This window comes from Haemorhous mexicanus, chromosome 5 (genome assembly GCF_027477595.1).
Source record: "Haemorhous mexicanus isolate bHaeMex1 chromosome 5, bHaeMex1.pri, whole genome shotgun sequence".
Classification (NCBI taxonomy): domain Eukaryota; kingdom Metazoa; phylum Chordata; class Aves; order Passeriformes; family Fringillidae; genus Haemorhous; species Haemorhous mexicanus.
Window position 1 is genome coordinate 76001295 of NC_082345.1, and position 20134 is coordinate 76021428.

The following is a 20134-nucleotide window of genomic DNA, read 5'->3' on the forward strand; positions in this document are numbered from 1 at the left end:
CTCAGGGAATTCACAGAGGGGAAGCCCGTGTGGAGTCTGTGTCCAGGGCCCCGTGGTGGCTGTGGTGGGTGGAGGGGATCGATAATAGGCAGACCAATAAAATTCCCTCTCCTTTGCCCAAATCCCGAGGCAATCCTCCCTGGAGCTTTTCTGGCTGGCATGTGTGACAATGAGGCAAACAAGGCTGCAGCCAAAAAGCTAGTTAATAAATAACACGTGGTCCTAAATTCTGGGATTTGGAAGTGTCTGAAGGTCCCATTAATAAATATCCAGCTGAGAAGTGTGTTAAAATCAGAATTTTTACCCAATTTAGGATCTGCTCTCGTGGACAGCTGGGAGTAGGACAAGATCATTGGGGAAGGGAAATATTGTCTGTCAGTGCTGTCTGAGTAGAGAAACCCCTAAATGTCCACAGTTTGGGCAAAACCAGTGGGATTGAGGAACTGGAGAGGTCAAGACAGGAAAACAGGAACTGGGAGTTGGTTTTGCCTTATGCTAAATACAGGCAGAGAAGAGGATCCAGCTGCAACATGTCAATGGCTTTAAAAGACTGAGAATCTGGAAGAACTGAAAAAAAGAAACAATGGGAATGGTGTGAGGTGTGAAAAGGGATTCGTGAGGGACTTGGATCGCGGAGGTCATTCAGCTCCTCTGGAAGGGGAGGAAAAGGGATTTCCATGAGCACTTCCGTAAGGAAATACAATAAATCACTCCCAGAGCAGCGGAGAGCTCTGGGCTCAGCTAACATGAGAAAAGGCAGCTGTGCAGTCAGAAGGTGGGTGGATCAAATGGGATTTGCTTCCCCAGGAATGGTCAGATGAGGCTGTGGGGGAAGAGGTGGATCGTCCCTGCCATGGGGAAAGCTGATGGAGAGCACGGAAAGAGCCTCAAATTCCCCTCAGTCCTCTGGGTTTTGGTGGGCATTGTTGGGCCATGGCCAGGACACTGGGAGCTGCTCCATATCCCTGGGACTGGGCACAAGTGTCCACCCCAGAGCCTCCCGATGCCCAACTCCAAAATGTATTTTATTCAAAAAAACCCCTCACATTTCAACCTCCTAAGGCTGTTTTGTTCAAAGAAAAAAAGAAAACCAAAATGACCCTCAAACCATTTTTTTAAAAACCCATCTAAACCCCCTTAACTTACATTTTAATAAAAATTTAAACATTTCAACCTTCCTGAGCCACCCTTTGTTCAAAAAACCATCTCAACCCCCAGGACATATTTTCTTAATAAGATAAAAAATCTCAGGCTTTCAGTGCCTGTTCCCCGTATCTGGGACCATTTTGCTCTCAAGATTGTGTGATTCCAGCACCAAGGGAGATTTAACGAGGGGAAAAACACAGTGGGAGGTTTTCCAAGGAATTTCGGGCTGCGCTTTTTCAGCCCGTGACTTCACTGTGGGGCCGTGTCCGAGTGTCGGTGCTGGCAGCGCTCCCAGCGAGGGTGGAATTATCTCACTGACTGTAAATATCTGCCGGAGCCTCTGCCCGGCCCGGCTCCCTGGGAGAGGAGAGCCGCAGCCCCGGGATGCTCCCGCTGCCCTAATTTAGGCATTTCTGCAGGGCGGATGAATCACGGCGCTGGAAGCGCTGGTTTCCCCGCAGGGACTGCCGCGTGTCCGCGGGGCTGGGCCGGCGCTGACCTCAGCCCCCGATGTGTCACGGAGAGAGGCAGCGCGGGGAAATAGAGCCTGACGCTGCTGGGAGCCCGTAAAGCGGGATCTGGGTCCTGGAGACATTCCCTGCCGATGGGGTCACACCTTGCGCAGGGAGCTGGGCACCAGAGCGAGGTGTATTTATAGCCGGGCCGTCACTTGGGACGCGGAGCCCTGGCGCTATTTTGGGATGATGCTGTCATGGCTTGGGGCACGGCTGGAGTGTGGCTGGGAGCGTGGAGAGAGGGGCCGGGGCCTGTCCAGGGCAGGGAACGGAGCTGGGAAGGGTCTGGAGCCCCAGGAGGGCTGAGGGAGCTGGGCAGGGGCTGAGCCTGAAGCAAAGGAGGCTCAGGGGGACCTTGTGGCTCTGCACAAGTCCCTGCCAGGAGGGGACAGCCAGGGGGGTTCGGGCTGTGCCCAGGGAACAGGGACAGGAGCAGAGGGAACGGCCTCAGGCTGGGCCAGGGGAGGGTCTGGGGGGATTTTAGGGAAATTCCTCCTGGAAAGGGCTGTGCAGCCCTGGCACAGGGGTGGGATCCCCATCCCTGCTGGGATTTCAGAGCTGTGTGGATGTGACGTTTGGGGGCATAGGCAGTGGTGGCCTTGGCAGTGCTGGGAAAACTCGATGATCATGGAGGCTTTTCCAACCAAAATCAACTGTAAGCTGGCCAAAGTTATCCCAGTTTTCAAGATGGCCCAGAGGTACAAGCTGCAAGCTCCAGGCCTGTTGGTGTCCCTTTGGTGCCCTTACAACCTTGGAATGGATTCCTCTGGGGGTTATTGAGAAGGCTGCAGCCCCCAGAGAACATCCTGATTGCCAAACCTCCTTACCTTGTACCACAAGGTCCTCCTGAGCTGATCCAGGGAAAACAGAAAAAATAATTTTGGATCTCAGTAAAGCTTTTCCAGAATCTCAGAATCATTGAGGCTTGAAAAGCCCTCCCAGCCCATCCAGTCCCAGCTGTGCTCAAAGCCCACCTTGTCCCAGCCCAGAGCTCTGAGTGCCACCTCCAGGAATTCCTTGGACACCTCCAGAAATTCCTTGGACACCTCCAGGGATGGGCACTCCAAAGCTCCCTGGGAAGCCCCTGCCAATGCTTAACAACCTTTATGGAGAAGGAATTTCCCCAAAATCCACCCTGAGCTCCCCTGGCCCAGCCTGAGGCCGTTCCCTCTGCTCCTGTCCCTGTTCCCTGGAGCACAGCCTGACCCCCCCGGCTGTCCCCTCCTGGCAGGGACTTGTGCAGAGCCACAAGGTCCCCCTGAGCCTCCTTTGCTCCAGGCTGAGCCCCTTCCCAGCTCCCTCAGCCCTCCTGGGGCTCCCGACCCTTAACATCTTTCTTGAAGTTTGAGATGTTTCAGCTCTGTCTCTTTCCAGATCTTTCTGGACAAACTGCCCAGCCTAGTGGGATAAACACCTCAGGACCCAGGGAACGGCTGGAGCTCTGCCAGGGGAGGGATAGCACGGACATCAGGACAGGCTCTTTTCCAAGGGTGCTGGCACTGCCCAGGCTCCCCAGGGAATGGGCTCCCCAGGAGTGTTTGGGCACTGCTGCCAGGGATGCCCAGGCTGGGGTTGTTGGCGATAGGAAAGGTGTGCACTCGTGTCTTTACAAACAGTTCCATGGGTGAGGGTGTGGGTGTTGATGTCTTTGAAGTGGGGCTGAATGCCTGCAGCGGGTTTGTCACAGAGCCCAGCCAGCCTGACCCCTGAAACAGGGGGTTCAGCTGATGGGCGTTGGGGGAAGGTGCCGGGGCCAAGGGGGATATGTGGTAGGCTCCCCCTGCCCCAGCCATGGGGACAGGAAGAGGTAACGTGCGGCCTGGAGCCTGGGATAAAAGGAGGCTGCACCCCCAAGACCCCAAGAGAGAAACCCCTGCGGGCTGTGCCCCACTGGACACTCTGCCTTCACTCGAGCTAAGCTGCAGGACTGCTCTGTGTTCTCTCTGACTGCTCTGTCCCCTCTGTGACTGCTCTGTGCTTGGCACAGCAGGATTTCCCCTGCACTGCGGGGTCCATGTAGGGCCGGTAGCTGGATCAGTGACCCCTGCAGGTCCAGCTCAGGGGGTCTCTGAGTGAGCACCTGTAACTGAGTCTGCGGCTCCACGGCAGCCAGGCCCCTCCGCTGGGCCACACCGAGCAGCTGGGAAAGGTCTGAGTGACAGAGAGACCACGGTGACCAGAGAGGAGACCGGGCACTGACCAGGCGGTGACCAGGCACTGCCCAGGGGGTGACCAGGGTGCCCACTGACCCCACCGCCCCAGCCCCGCCTCGGCTTTCCCGCCTTTCCCGCACACGTGACTCTGCCTTTCCCGCGTGCGCGTGCGCAGTGCGGCGCGGGGCGCCCCGATGGGCGGGACCAGCGGCCGGCGCGCGCCTGAGGACGTGGCGCTTTCCAGCCAATCAGCGCCCGCGTCCCCGGTGGGGTGGGCGGGGCCGGAGGGAGCGGGGCCGGAGGAGGGCGCGGGGGGCGGGGCACGAGGCGGGGGCGGGCAGAGGGGCGGAGTGGCGGCAAAAAAGAGCAATCGGGACCCGCATCGGCGCGGAGGAGGAGGCGTGGCCCGCCCGTGATTGGTGGGCGGGGAGGGCGCGCGGGGGGCCGTGCGGCGTGGCGCGGCGCCGACTTCCGGTGCGCGGAGCGGCGGCGGCGGCAGCGGCGGCAGTGGGGACGGTGAGGGACGGGAAGAGACCGGGATGGGCACCGCGGCCGGGGTCTGGGGCTTGGGGAAGAGGCGGGAGCGGCTCTGCGGGGCCGCTGCGGTGTGGCGGTAACGCGGCGGCGGCGGCGCCGGGCCCGGTCTCCATGGGAACGGGCGGGAGCGGCGGTGGCGCCGCGTCCGCGACTCCTGCGGCCCGTCCCGCTGCGCGGTGCCGAGTCCCAGGGCCGCCCGTGACCGGCCCCAGGGCGAGTGGGCAGGGCCGGTCGGGACCGCCGGTCCCGGGGACGGAGCCCCGTCCGCATCTCGCGACCAGGGCGGGACCGGCCCGCGGGAATCCATCGCGTCCCCGGGGCGTTATCCGTGGGGATAACGGGCTGTGGGACCCCCGGCTAAGGGGATACGAGAGCCCCGGGATAACGGGCTGTGGGACTCTCGGTGCTGCCCTGGGCGGGGGCTCTGGGCCGAGGAGGTGCCAGCCCAAGCCCGTGCTCCTCTCCCGCAGCTCTCGGTGACCCCAGAACGGTGGGACTGGTTTGGGGCAGGACCAGCCCGTTTCTACCCCGGCATTGGTTTTGGCTCCATGTCTCCCCCACATCCTTCTCAGGGCCGGAATTCGCCCTCGCCGTGCCCCCGGGGAGGCACCCTGGGGTCCCAGTTAATTGTTCCCTGGCTGCTCCAATGGGATCCATCCCCTGAAAAGCCGAAACAGGCTGATTCCCAAACCCGAACAAATTGTGTTGCCTGTGGGGGGTTTTATGGGATCCTGTTGGCCTCCCACATGGGAAATGTGTGTCCAGAGGGTCTTCTTCCCATCAGTTTCCTCTAAATGTCACCAGAGTTTCAAACCCAGGGCAGGATCCTCTGCAGAATTCTTCTGTCAGTATCCTAGCAAACCGAATGGGAATTCTGGGTTTTTCCATCAATATTTCAGCAAACCCACCTGGCATCCCAAGTTCTTTCATCAACAGCCCATCAAACCCACCTGGAACCCCGAGTTTCTCCATTAGTATCCTTGGCATCTCAATGTCCTCCATCAGTATCCCCCCTAGCCCTGCTGGAATCCCGAGTTCCTCCCCAGCTGTGGGTCTGGGCCCCCATTCTGACCCCCCACCACTGGTTCCTGCTCCCGACTTCCCTGCAGTTCACCCAGAGACCCTTTATCCAGGAGGAAAGGGCAAAGGCCCCTTGGGAGGAGAGAGGCTCTGCTTCCCCTCAGGTTGGGGTCTCCACAGGGAGTCTGGGGCCCATCCCGTGGTCAGCAGGAGCTGCTGGTGCTGCCAGGTTTTCTGGAGAATTCTTTATGGATAACTCTGGGGGGTTTGTGGGTTTTGGTGTCTCTGAGCACCTTTCCTGGCACCCAGCACTGCCTGGATCCGGCTGGAGCTGGGATTGTTCCTCTTTGGTCACTTCCAAGTGCCTCCGGGCTCTGTGTGGACACTGGCAGATAAAATCCGGCTGTTTGACCTGCTCCAGGTCACTCTGTGTTCCAGGCTGGGCTGATCCTGGGATCAGCACGGAGCTGGGCAGGCCCTGGCTGCTGGGATGTGCCCAGGGGGAGCAGGAGTCAGCTCCTGGGGTCAGGGATACCCAGAGGGAGCAGGAGCTGGATCCTGGGGACAGGGATACCCAGAGGGAGCAGGAGTCAGCTCCTGGGGATGGATACCCAGAGCTCCACGTAAACCTAGCACTGGCTTTCCCTCCTGGAAGGTTCTCCCCAGAAACACTAAAAAAAAAAAGACTTTTTTTCTCTTTGTAACCCAAATCCCCTCACCATGCCCCCTCCTCCCCCACTTCCAAGGAATTGAAGCTTGTGGATTTCCTGAATGGTCCGATAAATCCTCATTCATAAAAAAGGAAGGAAGGGGCTTTTCCACCTCCTTTCCTCCATGTCCTGCCTCCAATGCCTTGGTTTGACGTGGGACCAGTTCCAGGTCTCTCCTGGTCATTCCTGGGTCACTCCCAGAGCAGAACTCCTTGGTGTGAGTTCAGGTTAAATGGCTGAGGTTCAGGCTAAAGGGGAATACCTGGATTTTAAACCACAGACTTAAAGAGATAAGGAATGGCAATACCTGGGTTTACATTTATGTTTAAGAGCTCTGGATGGGGAAGACCTGGATGTAAATTTAAAGGGGTAAGGATGGGGAATATCTTGGGTTTAAATTTAGGTTAAAGCAATAGGGATGAGGAATATATTGAATTAAATTTGCATTTAAGAGCTCTGGATGGTGAATATCTGGATTAAATTTAGAGTGAAAGAGTTAAAAACCAGAAATATCTTGATTAAATTTTAAAGCTAAATACACCAGGATGATGAATACCTGGACTGAAATTTAAAGAGATCCGGATGGGGAACACCTGGATCTAAGATGGGATCTCAGTGACGAGCATGGGGAACACCTGAGTTCCTGCTGGGATCTAAAGGGATGAGCTTTGGGATCCTTCCAGAGCCGCCATGGATCCCAGGCACATTTGGGTGGTTTGGCCAGGCGGGTCCCAGTGCGGGGGATCGGGTCTGTGGGGGAGGATTCACCCACAGTGGGTCTGGGGGAGCACCAGGGCTGGGGAGGGGATGGGGGGGGGGAGAGCCGGGGGGTGTGTGCACAGCCTTCATTCCTCCCATCTGGATCCACTTCCTTCCTCCCTGCCTTCCTTCCCGCCAGGACCCCTCTCCCCAGCCCTGGATCCCTTCCCAGCCCAGCTGCCGCTGTGAGGGGCTCTGGGACGGGGTCGGGGGCAGCTCAGGGGAAACGGGACATTGCCCACGTGCACGGGGGCTGGAAATTCCCTGTGCCCGATAATCTGGGTTAATTAATCCCTGTGCCCTGATAAACTGTGTTAGTTAGTTACTGTGCCCTGATAATCTGTGTTAATGAATGCTTGTGCCCTGATAATCCGTGTCAGTGAATCACTTTTGCCCAGATAACCCGTATCAGTTCATTACAGTGCCCTGATAATTAGGATCAGTTAATCAATTTGACCTGAGAATATTCATCATTTTCCCCCATAATTTGCATTTATTAGTCATTTGTGTGCACACAAATCTGCACTAATTCTCCATTTTCCCAAATAATGTGCAGTAAATCCCCATTTTTCCTAGACAATCTGCATTAAATTATTGTCTTTGCCTAGACAATCCATATTTATAATTTCATCCAGATCATCTGGATTAATTAATCATTTTTGCTCCCATAATCTGTATTATTATTAATCTGTTTTTTCCACAGTAGCGTGCCCTAATCCCCATTTCTCCCAGATAATTTGCCCTAATCCCCAATTTTTCCAAGATAACTGGCCCTAAACTCTGATCTTCCCAAACAACCAGCCCTAATCCCCATTTTTCCTCGACAGCGCATCATAGTCCTGTCCCTCCCTGTTCTGGCCCTGGCACTGCCTGGTGCCCACAGCTGTGTCCCTGTCCCATGGCAGTGTCCTGTCCCCTGGTCCCTGTCCCAGGGCAGTGTCCCTGTCCCAGGGCAGTGTCCCTGTCCCAGGCGGTGTCCCTGTCCCACAGCAGTGTCCCTGTCCCAGGGTTCCTGTCCCACAGCAGTGTCCCTGTCCCATGGCAGTGTCCCTGTCCCATGGCAGTGTCCTGTCCCCTGGTCCCTGTCCCAGGGCAGTGTCCCTGTCCCAGGGAAGTGTCCCTGTCCCAGGGAAGTGTCCCTGTCCCAGGGTTCCTGTCCCACGGCTGTGTCCCTGTCCCCTGGTCCCTTGTCCCACGGCAGTGTCCGTGTTCCACAGCAGTGTCCCTGTCCCACAGCGGTGTCCCTGTCCCAGGGTCCCTGTCCCACAGCAGTGTCCCTGTCCCAGGGCAGTGTCCCTGTCCCCTGGTCCCTGTCCCACGGCTGTGTCCCTGTCCCACAGCCGTGTCCCTGTCCCAGGGTCCCTGTCCCAGGGCAGTGTCCCTGTCCCCGGTCCCTGTCCCACAACAGTGTCCCTGTCCCAGGGTCCCTGTCCCACAGCGGTGTCCCTGTCCCAGGGTTCCTGTCCCACGGCAGTGTCCCTGTCCCACGGCAGTGTCCCTGTCCCAGGCGGTGTCCCTGTCTCAGGGTCCCTGTCCCACGGCGGTGTCCCTGTCCCAGGGTCCCTGTCCCACAGCAGTGTCCCTGTCCTGGTGTCCCTGTCCCACAGCAGTGTCCCTGTCCCACGGCGGTGTCCCTGTCCCGGTGTCCCTGTCCCACGGCGGTGTCCCTGTCCCAGGGTCCCTGTCCCACGGCAGTGTCCCTGTCCCACGGCAGTGTCCCTGTCCCACAGCAGTGTCCCTGTCCCAGGGTCCCTGTCCCACGGCGGTGTCCCTGTCCCGGTGTCCCTGTCCCACAGCAGTGTCCCTGTCCCAGGGTCCCTGTCCCACGGCGGTGTCCCTGTCCCACGGCGGTGTCCCTGTCCCAGGGTCCCTGTCCCACAGCAGTGTCCCTGTCCTGGTGTCCCTGTCCCACAGCAGTGTCCCTGTCCCACGGCGGTGTCCCTGTCCCGGTGTCCCTGTCCCACGGCGGTGTCCCTGTCCCAGGGTTCCTGTCCCACGGCAGTGTCCCTGTCCCACGGCAGTGTCCCTGTCCCAGGCGGTGTCCCTGTCTCAGGGTCCCTGTCCCACGGCGGTGTCCCTGTCCCAGGGTCCCTGTCCCACAGCAGTGTCCCTGTCCTGGTGTCCCTGTCCCACAGCAGTGTCCCTGTCCCACGGCGGTGTCCCTGTCCCGGTGTCCCTGTCCCACGGCGGTGTCCCTGTCCCAGGGTCCCTGTCCCACGGCAGTGTCCCTGTCCCACGGCAGTGTCCCTGTCCCACAGCAGTGTCCCTGTCCCAGGGTCCCTGTCCCACGGCGGTGTCCCTGTCCCGGTGTCCCTGTCCCACAGCAGTGTCCCTGTCCCAGGGTCCCTGTCCCACGGCGGTGTCCCTGTCCCACGGCGGTGTCCCTGTCCCAGGGTCCCTGTCCCACGGCGGTGTCCCTGTCCCGGTGTCCCTGTCCCACAGCAGTGTCCCTGTCCTGGTGTCCCTGTCCCACAGCAGTGTCCCTGTCCCACGGCGGTGTCCCTGTCCCAGGGTCCCTGTCCGACGGCAGTGTCCCTGTCCCACAGCAGTGTCCCTGTCCCAGGGTCCCTGTCCCACGGCAGTGTCCCTGTCCCACGGCAGTGTCCCTGTCCCACGGCGGTGTCCCTGTCTCAGGGTCCCTGTCCCACGGCGGTGTCCCTGTCCCAGGGTCCCTGTCCCACAGCAGTGTCCCTGTCCTGGTGTCCCTGTCCCACAGCAGTGTCCCTGTCCCACGGCGGTGTCCCTGTCCCGGTGTCCCTGTCCCACGGCGGTGTCCCTGTCCCAGGGTCCCTGTCCCACGGCAGTGTCCCTGTCCCACGGCAGTGTCCCTGTCCCACAGCAGTGTCCCTGTCCCAGGGTCCCTGTCCCACGGCGGTGTCCCTGTCCCGGTGTCCCTGTCCCACAGCAGTGTCCCTGTCCCAGGGTCCCTGTCCCACGGCGGTGTCCCTGTCCCACGGCGGTGTCCCTGTCCCAGGGTCCCTGTCCCACGGCGGTGTCCCTGTCCCGGTGTCCCTGTCCCACAGCAGTGTCCCTGTCCTGGTGTCCCTGTCCCACAGCAGTGTCCCTGTCCCACGGCGGTGTCCCTGTCCCAGGGTCCCTGTCCGACGGCAGTGTCCCTGTCCCACAGCAGTGTCCCTGTCCCAGGGTCCCTGTCCCACGGCAGTGTCCCTGTCCCCTGGTCCCTGTCCCACGGCGGTGTCCCTGTCCCAGGGTTCCTGTCCCACGGCGGTGTCCCTGTCCCGGTGTCCCTGTCCCACAGCAGTGTCCCTGTCCCGGTGTCCCTGTCCCACGGCAGTGTCCCTGTCCCAGGGAAGTGTCCCTGTCCCAGGGTCCCTGTCCCACGGCGGTGTCCCTGTCCCCTGGTCCCTGTCCCACAGCGGTGTCCCTGTCCCACGGCGGTGTCCCTGTCCCAGGGTCCCTGTCCCACGGCAGTGTCCCTGTCCCACAGCAGTGTCCCTGTCCCACAGCAGTGTCCCTGTTCCAGGGTCCCTGTCCCACGGCAGTGTCCCTGTCCCAGGGTCCCTGTCCCACAGCAGTGTCCCTGTCCCAGGGTCCCTGTCCCACGGCAGTGTCCCTGTCCCACAGCGGTGTCCCTGTCCCGGTGTCCCTGTCCCACGGCAGTGTCCCTGTCCCCGCAGGCCGGCACGATGCGGTTCCCGCGGCTCCTGCTGTGCCTGGGCGTGTGGGCGCTGTGCGGCTCGGCCAAGCCCACGGAGCGCAAGGAGCGCGTGGTGCGTGAGGCCCCGCTCAGCGCCCGCGAGCACGACGACGCCCAGAGCTTCGACTACGACCACGACGCCTTCCTGGGCGCCGACGAGGCCAAGAGCTTCGACCAGCTCACCCCGGAGGAGAGCAAGGAGCGCCTGGGGTAAGGACAGCATCCCCACCCTGCCCGCAGCGGGAACGCAGCCACACGGGCACGCTCCCCCTGCGGGAGGCCCCGCTCCCGGCCTAGGAATTCCCCAAAAAGTCACCTGGAGCCATTTCCTGTGCCCGGCATTCCCTAAAACTCCAGAGCAGACAGGGGGTTTGTGCTGTGCTTGCTCCCTGTTCTCTGGGGGCCTCTGGAGCCCCTGGGATCACTGGTATTTCTCAGATGGAAGTTGGCTGGGAGTTGGGAAACCACAGCCTGTATAGAGATTCTCCCTCGAGTGTCTCCACTGGGACCCCAGGATGGCTGTGCCTCCCCTCAGATCCAGGATGACTGTGCCTGCCCTGGGATCCGGCCGTTCCTCCCCTGGGATCCAGCCGTTCCTCCCCTGGGATCTGACTGTTCCTCCCCTGGGATCCAGCCGTTCCTCCCCTGGGATCCGGCCATGCCTGCCCTGGGATCCGGCCGTGCCTGCCCTGGGATCCGGCCGTGCCTGCCCTGGGATCCGGCCATTCCTCCCCTGGGATCAGGCTGTTCCTCCCCTGGGATCCGGCCATTCCTCCCCTGGGATCCGGCCGTTCCTCCCCTGGGATCCGGCCGTGCCTGCCCTGGGATCCGGCCGTTCCTCCCCTGGGATCTGGCCGTTCCTCCCCTGGGATCCGGCCGTTCCTCCCCTGGGATCCGGCTGTTTCTCCCCTGGGATCTGGCCGTTCCTCCCCTGGGATCCGGCTGTTTCTCCCCTGGGATCTGGCCTGGGATGGTCCCGGGAGCCGCCCGGGCCAGGTGCCCCCTCAGCAGCTGCTGCCGCAGTTGTTCTGGGGCTCGGGGTGGCTCAAACCTGGGACCTGCAGCCTCCAGCAGGGTGGGGGGCCTGGGGCACGGAGGCTCCCCAGGGAGCTTGGGACACGTCTCAAGATGCTGGGCTCCAGTCACCTTGGAAATGGGTGCCTTTGGCTGGGTTTTCATGGAATAGTTGGATGGGAAGGACCTCAAATCCCCTCCAGTGCCCCCCCCACCATGGCAGGGACACCTCCCACTGTCCCAGGCTGCTCCAGCCCCAGTGTCCAGCCTGGCCTTGGCACTGCCAGGGATCCAGGGGCAGTCCCAGCTGCTCTGGGCACCCTGTGCCAGGGCCTGCCTGCCCTCCCAGCCAGGAATTGCTTCCCAAGATTCCACCTGAATCTCTCCTTTTTTAGTCAGACTTGATTTTTTCAGCCAAGCATCCCAACCTTGCTGCTGCTGGAGCAGCACCTACCACAGCCCATGGTGAATTTTGGGCTGGTTTTTGGGAATGGTGCTCCCCAATAGGAAAGAAAAGCTCAACCACCTGTGGGTGCTGGGGACACTTCCAGAGTGAGCCAATTCCCACAGCGGGATGTGCAGGGCAGGGGTGCCAGGTTCCATCCATCCCTATGGATCATCCAGGCCCGCGGTGGGAAGGAGGTGCTGGCCTCTTCCCCAGCACGCCGTGGCCGGAGGGAGTTTCCTCCCTCCAGGGACAATTTAAACTGGAAAACCCCTTGATCCCTTGGAGCCAGGCCCTGGTCGCTCCATAAGTTCCAAAATACAGGATCCAGGAGGCTTTCTGCCTCCTGGCACAATCAGAGGGAGTGCCTCGATGCCCCTGGAGCAGCGTCAGGTCCGAGGGGAGCTGGGCCTCCCCCGGCCTCTCCCGATGCCAGGGCTGCGATCCCAGAGCCCGTCACGGCTCAATCCCATTGTTCTGCCGAGTTACCCGGAACGCCTTTCCATGGGGGATTTACCGCGCTGCGCACCAGCAGCGCCGGGCCGTCCGCGGGGCCAGCTCCGGCCATCCCGAGCGGGGGACTCCCATATCCCCTTATCTCGGGGGTTCTGTGAGCTCTGTGCCCCAGCGGGGGCCGCTTTTCCTGCGAGAGCTCCAGAGCTCCGCCTCGGCTCCCCTCCCGCCCTGGGGCCGCGGCTTTGGGAGCGCTGCCCGCTGCCTGCCCCGGTCGGTGTGTCCCGGCCGTGCCGGTCCCTTGGAGCGGGCAGTGGGAACGGCGAGCAGCTGCCGCCCTCCCCAACATCTGCTGCCCGCCCTTGCCGGGGGCAGGACGGGCCTTGGCAGAGTGGAGAGGTTTGGTGGCTGCTGCCCTGGGAAAGCAGCCGCGAGCAGCTGGTGCCAGCCCCCGGACCTGGGTGGGGAGGAGGTTTGGGAGCTTCCTGAGCACTCGCTCTGGGCTGGAGAGGGTTTGGCTTCCCTGGGAAGCTGTTCCCTAATTAACCCTGTAGAAGCTGCCCTGGAGGAACTGCCTGGCCATCAACCACTGCCGGCTCTGGTCCTCCATTCCAGGGATTTTCCCTAATAAGTTCCCTTGCCGGTGGTGTACCTTCTTGTGAGAGGGAAGCACGGATTTTTTCTCTGAAATTGGAAGGTTTTGACAGATTTATTTGTGGTTTATATATTTACATGGGCAAATGTTTAATATCCATGTGATACTTTACATAATTCTATGCAGAATTTTATAATATTGACTTGCTATATATTTGTATGGAAAATTCTGAATGTTTATGTGACATTTTGCATATTTCTGTGTTTGATCAGAAATATCGGAAGGGGCACTTTGCACATTGATATATAAAATTCTGAAATATTTCTATAATATTTCACATATTTCTGCATAAATTTGGGCACTATTGATGAGCTATTTTTTATATTTACATATTTATTTTATATATTTCTCTGTAAAATCACTCAGGTCTCCAAGCCCTGCCCACTGCCCCCACTCTGGCCTCTCACTGTCAGAACTAAATTCCACATTTTCCTCTTGTTCTTCCAGTCTCTCTCCAGCTTCTCATTGCCAGGAACATCCTTTGTGCCACAGAGGAATTCCTGGTTTTCCTAGACCAAGGCAATTCTGAAACACAGAAACCTGGGTGTGAGCATGGGTGGCTCCGGTGCCCGGTTTTCCCTTTGCGTCAATATTTTTGGAATTAATAGTCCTAGTGGCGATCTAAAGTTTAAAATTCCATATTTTCCACCTGTCTTCTAAAATTCCTCAGATACCTGGGTTGGAGCTCAGGATTCCTGACCTGTTTTCCATTAAACCTTCATGTTAGAGGAAAAAAAACAGGATCCTTCAGCTTCACCAGACAAAGGATTTTGGGACCGTTATCCCTGATTTTCATCCGAGGAGCCCAAACCCTGCCCAGCACAGAGCCGGGAGTGCTCCGGGGAGCGAGCGCTGTGGATCACGCAGCCCCCACCCCCCGGCTCCATCTGCCCCTGGATCCTGCATTCCTGCCGGCCTTTCCTACAGCTGCTGCTAAAAATAACGGAGGCACGCGGCTCCGGGGCTGCGGCTCCGGTGTCTGCCCCGGGCAGCGGGCGGGACCGGCCCGGCACCGCCGCTGCTCCAGGGCTGCTCTGCTCCGCTGGGCTTGGGCGGCTCCCGCTCCTCCCGCAGAGCCAAACTTCCCCAAACTTCCCGGGTTTAGCAGAAATGTGCGTCCGTGCTCCTCGCCCGGTGCCGGTGAGGCGGGAGGACGTGCAGATGGAGCTTTCCTAAGGTTTAACAGGGAAGGTTTTCCCCTAAAACTTGTATTTCCTGAAGGAACCACAACCTGAGTGGTTCGAGAGTGGCCAGGATGGTGATTTCTGTGTCTGATACAGTGTTTTCTGTGTCCCAAACAGAGTTTTGGCAGCTGACTTTGCTTTTCGGCAGCTAACCCAAATGTTGGTTTTAAAGATAAACTTTTCAAATGGTTGAATTTGCAAGTTTCATAACCACCTCAAACTTTCTCCTGGCATCACCAGGAGAGGCAGAGTCAATATTCCCATTTTTAATATAAATATGGGTCCGTACTCATCACCTGAACCATCTTGGTCAAAGGACGCATGGATGGGTCTTTCCCAGGAGCTTCAAAGGAAGTTTTTCCCCTAAAACTCATAATTTCTGGAGAAACCAAAACCTGAGTGGTCCAAAAGTGGCCAAGCCAGGGATTTTCATGTCTGAGCCAAAGTTTTGGCAGCTAGGACAGAACCATATGTTGGTTTTAAGGATAAACTCTCCAAATGGTTGAATTCCCAAATTCTGTAGTAACCTCAACTTGCCCCCTCTGCCCCTTCCCATTCCCTCCCTGCTAGCCTCTCATTTTTTTTAACTTTTGCTGCATTTCTCTGTGTTTCCCACAGGAAGATTGTAGGGAAAATAGATGAGGATGGAGATGGGTTTGTGACGGTGGAGGAGCTGAAGGCCTGGATCAAGTTTGCCCAAAAGCGCTGGATTTACGAGGATGTGGAGCGCCAGTGGAAGGGGCACGACCTCAATGAGGACGGGCTTGTGTCCTGGGAGGAGTATAAAAATGCCACCTATGGATATATCCTGGGTATGTCCTGGCTCTTGGCACGGGCCTTTCCTGGAGCCAGCAGCTGGGATGGATGTCCTGCTCTGCTTTGGGCCACCGAGGGTCGGTGGGGTGGAGGCGGATCAGGGTGGGCTCCTGGCACAGTGGGTGGTCAGGGGTTGGGATGGGCTCCTGGCACAGTGGGTGGTCAGGGGTTGGGATGGGCTCCTGGAGTGATGGTCAGGGGTTGGGATGGGCTCATGGAGTGATGGTCAGGGGTTGGGATGGGCTCATGGAGTGATGGTCAGGGATCGGGGTGGGCTCATGGAGTGATGGTCAGGGGTTGGGATGGGCTGATGGAGTGATGGTCAGCAGGTGGTCAGGGGTGAGGGTGGGCTCATGGAGTGATGGTCAGCGGGTTGGGATGGGCTCATGGAGTGATGGTCAGGGGTTGGGATGGGCTCATGGAGTGATGGTCAGGGATCGGGGTGGGCTCATGGAGTGATGGTCAGGGGTTGGGATGGGCTGATGGAGTGATGGTCAGCAGGTGGTCAGGGGTGAGGGTGGGCTCATGGAGTGATGGTCAGCGGGTTGGGATGGGCTCATGGAGTGATGGTCATGGATCAGGATGGGCTCATGGAGTGATGGTCAGCGGGTGGTCAGGGATCAGGATGGGCTCATGGAGTGATGGTTGGTGGGATGGACGCAGATCCAGATGGGGTTGTGGTGGAGAGGGAGCTTGGGGCCTGGATTAGGGAGGCCCAGAGGAAGTTGTGGTTGAGAGTGTGGAGTGGTGCTGGGCTGGCGCTTGGCTGACCTGAGATGGATTTGTCCCCTGGGATAAGCACAGGAATATGATGTAGGATGTGGCCTTGGTATATGTGGGGCCAGCTGGAGCAGATGTCCCTAATATGTTACACTTTAAAACCTCTAAAACTCTTCAAATTGACCTCCTGGTGGCATTAGCAAAGAGAAATCCAAGGAAAAGAGCCCAAAACACATGGAAATCTCCCCAGTGGAAAGTTTACACACCACACACCCTCCTTTTCCCCTCTGCAGCCACACTTGGACATTATTAATGTCCCTGGTGACAGATGCAGCTCTGGGCTGAATTCAGGTGATTTTGGGATGAATGGCATGCGGGAATGGGGGTTTCCAGCCCTTGGAATTCCTGGTTTGTGGGGGAATTTGGGACCTGCAGGTGGAACCCACTGATCCGCGGCTGTGGAGCTGCCTTGGTGTGTCCATTGTGTCCCTAAACCCAAAAAACCACTAGCAGAGATTTCAGTTGCTTTCCCTTGTCCTGGGAGCAGTGTTAGACCCCAGAACTCGGGGATTTTGGGACACATGCTGGGCCAGCAGTGTGGCATGGCTTCAGACATCCCTGGGAGTGAGGGAAGCAGCAGCTCTTTTGGGGTTAAAACCTGAAACCATCAAGCCCTGTGCCAGCCCTGGCCTCCAGCACTGGGGACTGGCCCGGGTGGGGGAGCTGCAGCTCTGGAGTGTCGAATCCACTCTAATTTCCTAAATATTGCCAAAAATAGTCAGACTGCTCTGCAGGATGTGCAGAGGGGGAGTCGCTGCACAGGAGGCTCATCCATCTCCTTTGGGATTGGGGAGGATCTGGATTTGATGTGCTGGTGGCCAGGGAAGGCCCCATGGCACCCCCGGGCTGGGGCAGCACCTCCCAAACCTCCCTTTGCCATGGGTTTCTGGGCTCTGGGCTAATCTGCCTGTGTAAATCCAGCCTGGAAGGGGCAGAGAGGTCCTGGGAAGGGTTGAGCACTGTTTGAAGGGTCTGGGGTGGCATTTCGGACCGGAAGGTGTTGGATAAGGAAAGGTGTGAGCATTCACGAGGAAAAGCCTTAACGAGAGAACCCTGCATTAACAGAAGCCCTTGATGAGCTGGAGGAGCAGTCCCCCCCGCAGTCTGGCAGCGTCTGGGGAGTGCCCAGCCCCCGGTTCCAGAGCTGCAGCAGTGCTGGAGGCCGTGTGCCCTTGGCAGGCCCCAGTGCAGCCTCCACTCCTGCTGCTCCCACATACTTGTGTCCTTACGGAGTGCCGGGAGGATCCTGCCTCACACTCTGGCTCTGGCTCCTCTCGGCAGGAATTACTTTTCCACTGCTCCTTGCTGCTAAAATGTTCCCCTGTCTTCTCCTCGCTCCCCTCCCTGGCCAGAGTGGGGCTGGAATGCCTCTGCAAGTGCCTCCTGAGTGTTGACCCGTGGCCAAGGGATGCATGGGGCCAGGCATTGCCCTCAGCTGCTCTGGAGGGTCCAGAATGTGGTGTTTTGTCAGCAAAACAAGATGCTGGGAGTGGTTTTATTAATTAATTAATTACACACCAGGATGAGTCACTGGGTGGCCCCCAGAAGTGTCATGGAGCAGTATGGGGTTCTGCTGGGGGGAGTTCTGGGAAGCAGGGAATATCAAGTGATAAACGTCCAAGAGCTTCATCTGAGACTGGAAATTCCTTTGAAACTCCCTTCAAAATCAGAATATCATCATCATCATCATCATCATCATCACTTCTCCTATTCTTGTCAATTCTTCAATCCCATGGCGGGATCCAAAGCCAGGACACAAGATGTTGGGTTGAGTTTGTGGCTTTGCTGCCATACTCTGAGCAAAACCCCCCGGCTCTGTCTGCTCCCCCAAACCTCTCCCAGCCCAGGGACCAAGGCAGGAAGTAACTCTGGGGGCTTTGGGAGGGTTTAACCCTTTTTAACCCACCTGCCCTGCCTCCACTCCCCCGTCAAACCCATTAATTAGCCCAACAGCAATTAAGAATCATCTGTTAATGGTGCTGGTCCTGAAGGTTTCCTAGTTCCGGGCTATGCTGCTTCTCAAGGCAAAGCCTTGGGAACAGAATGGGGAATTGGGGTTCATTCTGCCCTAGAGCTGCCTTAAAGTCAAAATCTTTGGATATTTAATGGATGCTCCAGAGCTCCTTAATCCCAAGCCCCTTAATCCAGGGCTCCCCAATGCCTGCCTTTTGTCCCAGGTAACAGAGCAGGGACACAGGGGCTTTGGGACCTCCTTACTCGATGGGGCCTGGCTCTGGTTTAACTTAAGCAGACCGTGGCAGTGTCCGCCAGGATCCGCGTTCTCCAGGGCTGCCGGACACTGCTGTGTCCCTGAGTCCTGTCCTGCTGCTGGCAGGGCTGTGCCGAGCAGCCACGCGTGCCCCGCGGTCCCACCCGGCCGATGCCTGCTGGCCCTGCCACTGCCAGCAGCCAGTGAGATCCCCTTACACATTCCCCTCCCAAAATAGTTCACGTTGAGCCTCTGGCCGTGCCGGCCAAAGCCCCCATGGCCTGTCTTTTGGGGCCTCTCCCTGGGAATGTCATGATCCCAGGGCTTCTGCAGCTCCTCCTCCTCCTGGGAGTGGGCACGGGAGAGAAGGGATGGCTGCCATTGGTCTTTTGCTGGCAAAGCATCAGGAGGTTGTGCTGAGAGGGAGGAAGTTGAGTTGGGTTTGAGGTTGGCTGGAGGATGTTGAGGTTGCATTGAGGAAGTTGAGGATGAGAAGGTTATGTTCAGGAGGTTGAGGTTGGGTTGGGGTGAAAGTTGAGGTTGGGTTGAGGAGATTGAAGTTGTCTTGAGGTTGAAGTTGAGAGGAAGCTGAGGTTCAGTAGAGGAGGTTGAGCTGAGAATGTTGAGTTGGTTGAGGCTGTGTTGGTGGTGCCGGGCCCTCGCCCTGCCCGAGCTGACCCGGGTGCTCCCTGTGCTCCCCCAGACGATCCGGACCCTGACGATGGCTTCAACTACAAACAGATGATGGTGCGGGACGAGCGGCGCTTCAAGATGGCCGACAAGGACGGGGACCTGGCTGCCACCAAGGAGGAGTTCACGGCCTTCCTGCACCCCGAGGAGTATGACTACATGAAGGACATCGTTGTGCAGGTGGGGATGGCGCAGAGGCACTCTGGGGAGCTCTGGTGGCGGGTGGTCACTGAGGGGCAGGAATTGCCTCAGGCCCGGCTCACGCTGGCACCTTCTTGCAGGAAACCATGGAGGACATTGACAAGAACGGCGATGGTTTCATTGACCTGGAGGAGTACATCGGTGAGACGCTGGTGCTGCTGCTCCATGTCCTGGCCACGTCCCCTCAGTGTCCCCGTCCTGTGGGAGCCACTGCCACTGTGTCGTTCCCAGTCCTGCCCCTCACAGAATGTTCTTCTCTCCCTCAACTTCCACCTGCCCCTAGGCCCCCACCGAGGATTTTCGGTTGAAATCATGATCCAGGTGGTGCTGTGAGGTTTTGGGGATGGATTTTGGGAGCTCAAAGCTTTGGGTCAGTCCTTGGGGTGGGGACAGGGCCGTGGGGCTGATGCTGATCCTGCTGTCTCCTCAGGTGACATGTACAGCCAGGATGGTGATGCTGATGAGCCTGAGTGGGTGAAGACGGAGCGGGAACAGTTCGTGGAGTTCCGGGACAAGAACCGGGATGGGAAGATGGACAAGGAGGAGACCAAGGATTGGATCCTGCCCTCGGACTACGACCACGCCGAGGCTGAGGCCCGGCACCTCGTCTACGAGTCCGACCAGGACAAGGTGGGCCAGCAGCTCTGGGGGCACTGGGGGAGCGGGATGGAGGAGTGGGGAAATAGCGGGATGGGGAAAGAGCGGGATGTGGCGTTCCCTGCAGGACGGGAAGCTGACGCGGGAGGAGATCGTGGACAAGTCAGACCTGTTCGTGGGCAGCCAGGCCACGGACTTCGGGGAGGCGCTGGTGCGGCACGACGAGTTCTAGGCTCGACCCGGCACCCGCTGTGGGCTCCGTCCCCGGCCGAGGCCGCTCCTCCGCGGAGACACCCCATCCCGGCTCCCAGGGACGGGGCTCGGGAAAGCCACACTCCCCCGGCACCTGGGGCTCGTCTCGTTGTGGGTTTTCCCCGGATTTTAATGACTTTTGGGTTATTTTTGTATGTTTTGGTTTTACCACATGTGGGAACAGCTCCCCTGGCGCGGGGGCAGCGACGGGGCTGCCCGGGGCTGCGGGGCCGGGGGCCTGGAGGGGAGTGGGAAATTCACAGAGGGATTGGGATTGGAATTGCAGTTGGAATAAAAATTAGAATTGGAATTGGAATTAAAGTTGAAATTGAAATTAAAA

The 20134-nt window shown here is 58.6% G+C and overlaps 1 protein-coding gene across 1 annotated transcript; it reads left to right on the top strand.

Annotated features, from left to right (window-relative positions):
• Positions 1-4241: 4241 nt before the first annotated feature.
• On the top strand, positions 4242-20134 carry CALU (calumenin). Its single transcript, XM_059847695.1, has 7 exons — positions 4242-4330; positions 10479-10708; positions 14868-15061; positions 18758-18924; positions 19026-19086; positions 19376-19575; positions 19670-20134. The coding sequence occupies exons 2-7, from the start codon at positions 10488-10490 to the stop codon at positions 19772-19774; spliced, it is 948 nt and encodes a 315-aa protein (XP_059703678.1). The 5' UTR covers positions 4242-4330; positions 10479-10487; the 3' UTR covers positions 19775-20134.